This window comes from Octopus sinensis, linkage group LG18, assembly GCF_006345805.1.
Source record: "Octopus sinensis linkage group LG18, ASM634580v1, whole genome shotgun sequence".
Taxonomy (NCBI): Eukaryota; Metazoa; Mollusca; class Cephalopoda; order Octopoda; family Octopodidae; genus Octopus; species Octopus sinensis.
The window spans coordinates 20,971,692-20,984,191 of record NC_043014.1 but is presented as its reverse complement, the minus strand read 5'-3'; the positions used below and the strand labels follow the sequence as shown (position 1 = coordinate 20,984,191).

The following is a 12,500-nucleotide window of genomic DNA, read 5'->3' as shown; positions in this document are numbered from 1 at the left end:
CTGCGAACATTTTCAAAAAACTTTATTCCTAATATCTACACTTATTCAGGTGAAGGTTTCGAGCAGTGGTTCTGAAGCGGGGTTCATATGGTCTTTGGTGGGGTCCATATTGAACTTGGGGGTCCAATGTTGACTTTGGGGTTCTATATTGGTCTTGGGCAGTCCATATTCATCTTTGGGAGTCCATATAACATTTCATTGTTAAAATCTATGTGCCAGAAGCCGGTTATATTTCTACAATAGACAAAATATTTAAGCATTTTCATAATGATATTTTATCTTAAATTATAAAAGGAGCTTTTAGATATAGAACGTCAAGTGGGACCCATCCTCGTTGAGTAAAATGGGAATCAAAGTGGTCCATAGGCAAATATTGGTTGAGAACCACTGGGTTAGAGAAAACTCCTCGTCCTTATCCATATTCATCTAGAAACTAAAAAGCCCAAGATATACCCGCCAATAATTTGGAGTACCATCAACAAACTCACCTTATGGTTTAATTGATTACGAAATGACTATTATAGTTTAATTGATTACGAAAAATATGTATTAAGAAACTCGCTTTGAACCATGTGGTATCTTTTATTATCTTCCTGGGCCAACTAATGACTTATGAAAATACAGTGAGCAATATTTATGACCAGCGCTGAATTTGATCACATATGTATATAAATATATCAGTATATAGTTATTTTTTTGTTTATTATATAGAGAGCGGTGTGAAGTGCTCGGGTAGACAATCTGATACGTTATATATATATATATGTATATATATATATATATATATATATAATATATATATATATATATATATATATATATATATATATATATATATATATATATATATATTATATATATATATAAGGAGAATTCAAGTGGGTTCAATAATTTAGAATAATAATACAGCCATGAAACCGGTGCATGCAAATTATTAAATATATTTAATGTATCACTCACTGAAATATTAAAAAATAATAAAAATTTACAGATACATAAATATCTAAAAATATAATAGGCATATATGGGTAGAAAAACTATACTGATGTATAAAGATATTTTAGCATCTTATATATTGAAGACATCGTCCTACTTTCAGATTAAGAGCGTTGTTAAAAAGATATAAAGAAATAGTAAAAAATAAAGTGTAAATCTTCGCGAAAGGTGAATAAGGAAATGTTTAAGCATCCATATGGAAGGTAAAATTTCCAATGATTGGATGGTGGTACTCCAATTTCAAGAATCAAGCAGTGATACTCCGACGGCCGTTTCAAAGGTACAGTAATCCATTCTAATAAAGGATATTCCTATCCAAAATTTAGACACTGCCTCCTTCATCAGGGAGAATTATTAGTTAAGGATTCACATCTCAAATACTGTCATAATGAGTAAATGGTTGTTTGGTTTTATAAAGAGCTATACGTGTTAGCAGGAAGAGGAAATATTATAGCAAGAATTGTGGGAAGTAAATTTAGAAAATATGGTAGATTATAAGCAAGTAATTATTCACTAAGAAGAAGGTGAATGGGATACGATTATAAATATTAGGTGGAATGTAGCTAATTGTAGAGTTTAGTGATCAAGCTATCTAGATTGATCAAAATGCTTAAATGTTGAATAGTATCTATGGTTACAAGTGTGCATAGCATTCGAGAACTTATTCAATAACGTAGGGTTACATCGATGAAGAATGCTTATACATTCTTTAATACATAATTTACATAGACGCGTAACTGTATTATACGGAGGGGCTTCTTTTATTATAGACCAAGATAATGAATATTGTTTATTCTTTGGCTTCGTGTATGTATGAGGCTAGCTTTGTTGTGAATTTATATTTTAAGTTAGTAAAAGAATTCAAATGAACACTATAGCGACGCCCAAAATCAGTAGTACTTCCTTTGTAAACCTTTACCCTATGTGTGGCAGGTATCTCTACACAGTACTTATAAACTACATTTCTGCGTAGATAGGATCCAGCAAGTGGACATGAGTCCGGGATGTGACAATTACATGTTTTCTTCTTGTTTCAGCATTAATCCTCCGTTTAAATGAGCTCAGAGCGCCCTCAACTGGTAGGGGTGGTCTGGTGTATCATTTTGGGTAGACTTCTTAAGTCTAAGTTTGGATCTATTAATGGAAGGTATAATCGACCCTAAACTTGGTGTGGTGGAATACGAGAGTTTCACAGAAGACTTGTTGAAGATAGGATAGTATTTATGATGTTTTGGGAAATTTTCTTTCAAAATTTTCTGAAATAGTTTCAGTAATGATCTACCTGAAGAGAGAATGGTAGGGCGAACTATATAATTTCTTGTTTCCTAAATTTTTAACATTTGATTTCATTTAGTTGGTCGGAGTTATAAGATTTATACTTATGATAATTCCTAAATATCACATTATTTATTTGGGAGATATCCGTAAATGTTTTTTAAAAATACGTTTAATTGATTTATTTAAAGAGGAGGCCATAATATTAGATTGTTAGTTAGTTCTCGTAAAGAGATTGGAAATTTTAATTTTGAGTATTGTATCGGGGATACAAAATATCTTATTGTTGAAGCCATTTAATTTTAGAGTTTGGTTATAGTGTGGAGCATGAGTGTTGAATATCCCTTCACTGGCAGATAAATTTGAAATTCTAATAGAAACGGGCGTTACCGTGCTATTGAGGGTTGATCTAGGATGATTAGAGAGAGTATTTAAGTACTGAAAGGTTTAGTTGTGTTTCCCATATGGATAGTGAAGTTTAGTATTAAGCTTAAGTGAGTCATCCAAGAAGTTGGTTACCTTATTATCCATTTCAAATACAATAGTTAAATTATGATTTGTAAAGAATTTTATTAAAAGATTTCTTAATGCATTCAATCTCCGGACGGAATAAATTTTTAGTTGCGAAAAGTACATCATCTCTATAGAGACCACCGGAAATGTTGGGAAGACATTTATTTGCGAGGGGAGAAAGAAGCCCACAAGGTCTATTATCTGGGCTGAGTCAGATGAGCACATTGTTATGTGGAAAATGTCTGACGATGTGTTTCGAGTCCAGTTATTAACATTAAAGTTGATGAGAGTTTTTCTAGCTGCCAAAATTAGGTCTATGTCAGATGCAGAAATGGTTGCATAGTTTCGGACAAAGGTTAATGCTTCACCCAGTAGGAATGGGTGATAATGATGTATAGTAATCAGATATATCGAATTGAGTGAAATTAATGTGTGTGTGTGTGTGTGTGTATGTGTGTGTATGTATGTATGTATGTATGTATGTATGTATGTATGTATGTATGTATGTATGTATGTATTATGTGTGTGTGTGTTGAGAGAGAGAAGTTTTATGCATATATATAAGTTGTCATTACAACTTACACGCACACATACATACATACAACATCATACATAACATACATACATACATACATACATACATACATACATACATACATACATACATATATAAATATACACAGATACAGATAGATATATTGATATATGCATATATACATATACATATATATATATATATATATATATTATATATATATATATAAATATATATATATATATTATATGTATGTATGTAGTATGTATGTATGTATGTATGTATGTATGTATGTGTACAATGTGTACTTATGTATGTCTGTTTGTGTGCGTGTTTATGTGTGTATGTATGTGAGTGTACATTGATACATGTGCCTATGCATGCGTTAGCGGCCAGCTGATAAGAAGAACAATGATTTAAAGCTAATTCCAATGTCTAAAATGTTGATGGTGATAAGAGAAACAGTCCTTCGTCACATATTAATTAGATCATCCGTTACAACAACCTAAAAACATATGACCAACTTTCTGCCTGGTAAGAATTTACGTTTTATTATTTTACACTATTTGAAGCTATTCCACATTTCTAAACAATTTAAATCTAAATGTCTCTGCACTGATATAAATTATTTTACGGTGTACCGTTTGATCTATAATCCATTCTATAATATTCTACATTATTCAATACTGTTCTAACCTTTCCCATGCTATTCTAAACTATTCTACAGTAGTGTACATTATTTGCCATTATTCTTTTAATTGTTGCAGTCATTAGACTGCGGTCATGCTGGGGTACTACTTCGAAGAGTTTTTGTCGAATAAATCAACCCCAGGACTTATTTTTTAAACCTTGTACTTATTCTCTCGATCTCTTTTGTCGAACAGCTAGGTTACGAGGATGTAACTACATCCGCATCAACTGTCAAACGGTGGTGGTGGCGGACAAACACAGACACAAAACACATACAAATATATAGATATACGTATATACGACGGGCTTCTTTCAGCCTCCGTCTACCAAATCCACTCACAAGACTTTAATCGGCCCAAGGCCTTAGTAGAAGACACTTGTCCACGGTGTCACACAGTAGGGCTGAACCCGGGACCATATGGTTTGGGAAGCAAGCTTCTTACTACACTTCCACGCCTGCGCCCATTGCGAACTATTCTATAATATTTAAAATTATCCGACTCTAATTCACTTTAGCTTAAACTATATTACATTTTTCTGCAAAGTCAAGGAAACAAACAACTGCTGTGTTCATATACTTGGTAGCCTTTCCAAAGCTGTAACCAAGGCCGAAATGCGTGGTTTTCTAAAAGTGAGAAGCGACAGAGTAAAAAATAACATCACTCTGATTAGCTGCAGCATGGTTTACAAAATTGACGACTGGTTCGCTAACTTGCAGTATATCGGTATATAAATATTATTATTAATATTAGTAGTATTATTATGCACAAGGTTCCTTGAGTGGACCCAGCTGGAAACTCCTCTGTATCAGGACATTTTATTTTATCTCTCTCCTCTCCCTTTCTTCCCCTCATTTTTTTACGTAAATCCTCACACAAACTGTTAACTGTTCTTGAAATATCTTCTCATCTGATGTCTCTGCGACAAATAAAAGAGATCATCATCATGATCATCATTTTGCAGTAAGGAGATGGCGTGTGGCAGAAATGTGGAAAACCATTGGGGCCACAAGAAAAGAAAGACAGTAGAAAAATAATAAAAAATGAATGAGCCTAGACTAAGAGCTAGTAAATGCACGATGTCTTCAATGTGGTTTCATCTACCTAGATTATCTAAAATTTACAGTCATTTGAGCGGATTATTGTAGTGAATTCTAGGTACCCTTTGAAGATAGGGGTGCGATTTCTCATGGCTCGGTTAAAACTTGAACATTCTGAGGATCCAACTTATAAAAGTGATCAAATGGGAAGGATTTGGGAATTGTGGGGTAGTTTAATTTTCTCACACGTGTGGACAGGTTGCACCTATCATTTTAATACATTTCTAACTTATTTCAATAGATTATATTACATTTTTCTCCATTTCGTCTACCCATCAATCACACACACACACACACACACACACACACACACACATACACACACACACACACACACACACACACACAAACACACACACACACACACACACAAACACACACACACACACACAGACAAACAAACAAACAAACCCGTGTACATACACTCTGAAATGTATGATGAATGTATGCATATCTCCACGTATTTTGTAACCCATTTTCTGAAGCACGTTTTTGTATTGTGCATATGGGACCTGGTAGGAAGTAGAGAAACGATTATTATTATTATTATTATTATTATTATTATTATTATTATTATTATTATTGCTGTTGTTGTTGTTGTTGATGTTGTTATTATTTCACCCTTTCAGGGTCGATAAAATAAGTACCACTTGATCACTGGGCCCGATGTTATGGGCTTAGCTCTTCCGCTCAAATTTAACCCCTGCGGTGTCGATGAAATAAGTACCAGTTTAGCACTCGGGTCGATGTACTTGACTAGTCTTCTACCCCCAAAATTTCTGACCTCGTGCCTATAGAAGAAAAATTATTATCATCATCATTACTATTAGGGCAGCGAGCTGGTAAAATCGCTAGCATGTCGAACAAATTGCAAAATGGCATTTTATATTCTTAGTTCAAATCCTGCCGAGATCAACTTTTTCTTTCATTCATTCGGGGTCGATAAAATAAAATACTATTCAAGCAATAGTGTGGAGGAGATCGACTAACTGCCCCATCCATTCAAAATTTGTGGCGCTAGATTTATTATTATTATTATTATTATTATTATTATTATTATTATTATTATTATTATTATTATTATTATTATTATTATTTTCATAGTTTTATTGTTGTTGCTTACATTCACTGCACAACCAATAACAGCTCAATGAGCATTGATAATGATACTGTTACTGATGATGTCATCACAATCAGATTTAAAACGGAAGTTTTATTGATAGCGAAATACGAACCAAAAACTATGATAAAAATTCATCAACCTTGTAATACACTAAGAATAGTTAGTGATTTGCCGGAGGTAACTTAGGGTTAAAGGTCAATTTCCTTTTAAATATAGCAATGACGATATCATCAGAAACATCGTTCTAATGATTCCTGTTGACCGCTATAAAAAGGTCGACAATGAGAAATGCATAAATATAACCGAAAATATCTACAAACATTCATGGTCTTAGAAATGTCATTTTAAACTAAACGTAAAGGATTAATAAGGAAATATAATAAAGCGTTAATAAAAAAAAGTAATATTTAAACAGTATATATCACGCGTGCACATACACACACACATACACACACACACATACACACACACACATACGTGTGCATGTATATGTATATACATATGTACCCTATATACATGTATATGTATGTATGTATGTATGTATATCTATACACACTGTTGCTTTCGCTAAATACTAATAAAAATATACATATACTCGTATTTTGAGTTCTACTTTTCCTGTTTGCACCACTATAACTCTGTGTGTGTGTGTGTGTATAATACTAAAACTCTAGGGATGTTTGTGTATAACTGAAATATCTCAGAAATAGTATATTTTTATCATAATTTTGTTTTATAGGTTTATTTTCACACCTACCTTCGGCAGTGCAGTACACATTTGTATGACATTTGGACCTCTATTTAGACGATTAAACACAATTTTTGCTTGTTATTTCTTGACGAAAAAAACATGGCTTCTGTGATGTCAACACACATACAGAATACACACACATATAATGAATGCCATGGATTGTAAATCAACACAAACACATGTCCGCTATCTGTGACATATACACACACATAGTCTTCGCACTCCCAAAGAAATAAAGAAACATCGACTTTTTGACGTACACAATATTTAAATCATTTAGAAATATTTTTAACTGAATGTGATTTCATCATCCGGTGTTCGTTAATTTTCGTGAAAATGGTTTATTTATTTACTTTTGTTTTAAAGTGAAAGGAGAAAGTGAAAGATGCATGTACCTGTATATGAAATGAATGTGTGTGCGTGAAAGAGAGAGAGAGAGAGAGAAAGAGAAAGAAATAGAGAGAGGAAGAAAGAGAAAGAGAGAGTAGGGATGTGTTGTATACATATGCGTACATCTTTTTTGGACGTACGTGAGCATGTGTGTGTGAGAGAGAGAGAGAGAGAGAGTGTGAGTGAGTGAGTAAGCGAACGTGTGTCTTCTCATGTATGTGTAAGTGGCACTTTCTCTCTCTCTCTCTCTCTCACGCACACACGTCCATTTCATATACACGTTCATACATCTTTCACTTTCTCCTCTCACTTTAAAACAAAAATAACAGGTGATTTTCGGGATCAAAATTGTTTTAAAAAAGCTTCTGCTCATGTAAATTAATTACTATTGTTTGTATAGTTTCAATTAAATAAGTCCAGAAGTTAGGTTAAATATATATACATGTATTCTACAAACTGGTAAATAATTCCGTGAATACTTTAACCGGGCAACGCTGGTAGTAAGTCTACTATATATATATATATATATATATATATATATATATATATATATATATATATATATATATATATATATATATATATATTATATATATATATATACATACATACATACATATGTGTGTGTGTGTGTGTGTGTGTGGTGTGTGTGTGTGTATGTGTGTGTGTGTATGTGTGTATGTGTTTGTGTATGTGTCTTTGTGTGTCTGTGTGTGTGTATACGAACATATATATGTGGGAAATTTTGCCGTTGCAATTACTATCTGTACTTTATTTTTGACAGAACCAGAACGTCTCTGATACAACATGTCTGCTCTGATGACGCAACTTTGGTGCACCCAATTTGGATCAACATGCTTCACGTTTCTCTTGCTGGTCTTCATATCTACTTTCACTGGATCCGAGTCGAGTGTCTCGGTAATTTTCAATGGAACTGCAAGAGATCACCTGCTGTTGCCGATTGATTTACCCAGAAACACTACACACATCTATCTTGACCACAACCGCATCGTTGCAATCAGTAAGATCGACTATCCAAAACTAATTTATCTCAATCTCTCTCACAACCACATTACTACAATCGAAACACTGGCATTTGAACACACCAAACAACTGAAAACGCTTGATTTATCATATAACAAAATCACCGGTACCAGTTTGACGGTGAAAACGTTCGAAAAATTGGAGAGTCTGGAGCGTCTAATTTTGAAGGGAAACCCTTTATATATCATTAAAAACAATGTATTTATAGTGTCGTATTTCTCGAGGTTGCATTATGAAATCGATTTTTCCTATTGCCACATTAGCGTAGTCGAACCCTCTGCTTTGGCAAACCTTGATAAGTGCACCGTTTTGAACTTATCTCATAATAATATCTCTAAACTTCACGCACTGTCTTTTGCAAATATTATCCGCTTAAAAAAGCTTGATTTAAGCCATAATTCTCTGACAGAGATATCGCCGTCACTGTTCTGTTTTGCACGTATTAATACACTGTTGTTGAACGGAAATCACGTGACCAAACTACACTGTGCATCGTTGAGTCGCATACATAATTTATACCATTTGAATTTGGCCGGTAACCACCTCCGATCGCTGCCTTGTTCCAATTTCGCCGGTCCAAATTTGCGTTACCTGGATCTCTCCAACAGCCATTTAGAGAAACTGGATGTTGATTTCTTATCGCCGGTTTTAAAAAAGAACCTCAGAACCTTACGACTCAACAACTGTCCATTGTTACAATACATTACTGCAAAGAAGAGTGGTTTTACAGCGTTGCAAAGTCTCTATTTAAATAACAACCCAAAATTACACCATATTGATGCCTTGGCATTTTCGCTTTCAAATAAATCACTAAAATTAGCGTCTATTATTGACATTGCGGCTAACAGACTGCCCAGGGATATGTTAAACTGGAGCCAAGTTTTACGTTTGTCAATGACAAATTTAACCTGTGATTGCACTGCATCTTGGATGTTAAGTGCCAATATATTCAACCAGAGAAATGTTGTATTACAGTAAGTTATACTCCTTAAATACTCTTTTGATAATAGCACTTTGATAGGTGTAGCTTATCTCACTCCCTCTCTCCCTAGCTTTGTTTCTCTTTTCCTCTCTTTATCTGTCACTTTCTATTCCTCCATTTTCGTTCTCATATCTCTTTTATTATTATTGTGCTTTTTGTTATGCTTTTTGCCTTTGTTTTTGTTGTTTGTTCAAGCCTCCATTCATAATTTTCTTTCTTTCTTCCTTCTTTTCTTTCTTTATTTCTTTCTTTCTTTCTTTCTTTCTGTGTTTCTTTCTTTCTATCTTTCTTTCTTTCATTCTTTCCTCCCCACTCACTCTCAATTTGTCTGTCGCTGCCTCTGTCTAACTTCCTTGCTTGCATGCACATACAATCATATACAATCATACATTCATTGATACGTTCACACATACATAAACACATACATATAAACATATACTAACATGTACACAATTCTGTGTTTGTGAATCTATGTAAGTTTGTTTATTTGTATGTATGAATGCTTGAAAGTGTATGCATACAATGTGTACAAATACATACGTATATATTATTGCATTCGCACATATACACTTACATACTGGCATGCATGTATTCATATATATATATATATATATATATATACATATAAATGATCTTATGCATATATATATATATATTATATATATGTATGTATATATATATATATATATATTATATATATGTATGTATATATATATATATATATATATAAATGATCTTATGCATATATATATATGTATATGTATATATATTATATATATGTATGTATATATATATATATATATATATATATATAATATATATATATATATATATATATATAAGCAAGGATACAAAATAGTACCAGCATTGCTAGAAACAAGAGTCAAAAACGACTCAGTTAGCCACAAAGTGCATTATCTTAATAAGTTGACGAAAGAGAGGAAGCGAGAAAGCTACGTACTGTAGTGAGACACGCTCACAAGTGAGGAAGCAAATATACACATATCACGTGATTTCGAACTCTCAAGCATTGCATCTCAGTTTTCTTCAGTGGATCTTACTGTGCCTAGGGTTAAGCGCAACTCGCGTCGTCAACTGCCTGTAGGTTTTAATTGCTAATGGGCCGCCTACATTATATATATATATATATATACAGTAATCCTTCGCCATATCGCGGTTCATCCATCGCGCCGTTAGTATATCGCGAATTTTTCTGGCTAATATATGTAAATTTATATCGCGGACTCCTCAGTATATCGCGGATTCCTGTGGCTGATAGGTATTTGTTTTTTTTTGTGGCGGGGAGGGGGGAGATTTAAATTATTTCTGTGGTAAAATAAGCATTTTCACGCTTAAAAATTAATAAATTAATAAATGCAGTACAATTCTGCGCTGTATAACATATTAATTAAAATATATTAAAAGAAAATACGAAGTGTACAGTAGATGAGTAAACAAAGAATCGCACACACTGTATGGAAACTGAAACTCGGAAGGTGAGTGTGTGGTGTTGTTTTGCATCTACAGTAACACACACACGTACACACGCGCGCGCGCGCACGCACACACAGACACACAGACACACACACACACAGACACACACACACACACGCACACACACGAATACTTACGTAATATAAACTCAAAGCTAATCTGTTTGAGTTCTGCATAGTCTAATCCACCATTATTGAACCCCAGTTCCTTTAGCAGTAATAGCAATTAATAGGACAGAAGCGAGGTAAACCTTCTGTTGGGTTCCACCCTAGTCGGTCACAAGCAATTTCCTCTCAACAAATGCATTAAAACAGACAATACAGTTCGAAGTAGTACCAGCTTTTTTACTCTACAGAGAGAACAGAGGCCTTGTAAATAATCTTGCTCTAAAAATACTCTCTCTTTCTTTCTCTCTCACACACGCACACACACAAACACACATACACACACATACAGAAGGAGCCTCTTTGGGGGTAGTTTCACCAACTAGCAGAAATAACAGGTAAGTCTTCCTCAATTCACGTCCAACTGTCATAGATAAAAGAGGTTACACTGGATAATATATATTTGGAAAAGACGTTGATGGTCACGTTTAGATTATATTTATTCATTGGTCTGTTCTAGGACTGACCTAGGGTTATACAAGAACATTAACAACACACTTACACGCACACACATTGATGCACGCTCACACACTTGCACACATATACACACGCACACTTATACACATCTGCACATGCACACGCGCGCGCGCACACATACATACACTTGCTTACGACTTGCGGCTGTCCATCAAATTCATTCGTGAATTCTTTTGATGACCACACACCCCAATGTGCAACTTCGATTATAGATGGGACACTCTAACGGTTGGTTGAAGAAGTTAGGTATTAATCTGCGTGCATAACATTTTTCCTTGGCTCATCTGGAAGTGTTGAATGGATTTCTCCTCCATATCTTAATCCTCCTCTACAAGTGTGGTCGCTGAAGCCTAGTTTGATTTATTTTTGAACCTGTTCTTTGGCTCTCCAGCTGCATGATGACCATGGTGTGGTGGTCGTCAACGATCCGAAGAAGGAGACGTAAACCAGAAAAGCGCACAATCTGTCCAAGCGATTTCAATTGAATCAGAGCAGATTAGATGCTCCTGTGGGGTGGGGTGGTTTTTAATTAGTTGATAGATTCTGTGTGCAATCACTAGTCATCATAAGAATGAAAGGATCTTCTACAGACACTGGACATTAAAGGTCTCGAAAGCCTTTATGTAACGGCTGTATATGGTCTATATCTTACGCTCATATTGGAAAGCAGAAACACATGCTGTCCATTGGACGAGAAACTTGGTATGGAGGATGACATAATCATTTAAAAAGAAAACTCTTCCGAGCTTTCAGAAAATTACAGAAGCCTGTTTGTAGCAGTTTAGAATTTTCTTGATTAGAATTCAATCATTGAGAATTATGCTGCCGAGGTACTTGAAGTGGTAGGGTGTGGTTGACTGTTGCTGTTGCTCTGAGAAAGTAATGGGGAGAAAGAGGCTGGTCTTGTGTGCTATTGACAGGTGGCCTCAGTTGTTTGGACGTTAGCTGTCAGGTCCATCTTTTCATT

The 12,500-nt window shown here is 34.3% G+C and overlaps 1 protein-coding gene across 1 annotated transcript in view; it reads left to right on the top strand.

Moving 5' to 3' along the window:
* The first annotated feature begins 3,722 nt into the window (after window positions 1-3,722).
* Window positions 3,723-12,500, top strand: part of LOC115221661 — a 55,093-nt gene continuing 46,315 nt past the window's right edge. The window contains exons 1-2 of the mRNA XM_029791861.2: window positions 3,723-3,853; window positions 8,157-9,390. Of these exons, the coding sequence (XP_029647721.1) occupies window positions 8,180-9,390 (1,211 nt within the window). The 5' untranslated portion in view covers window positions 3,723-3,853; window positions 8,157-8,179. The remainder of the gene's footprint in view (window positions 3,854-8,156; window positions 9,391-12,500) is intronic.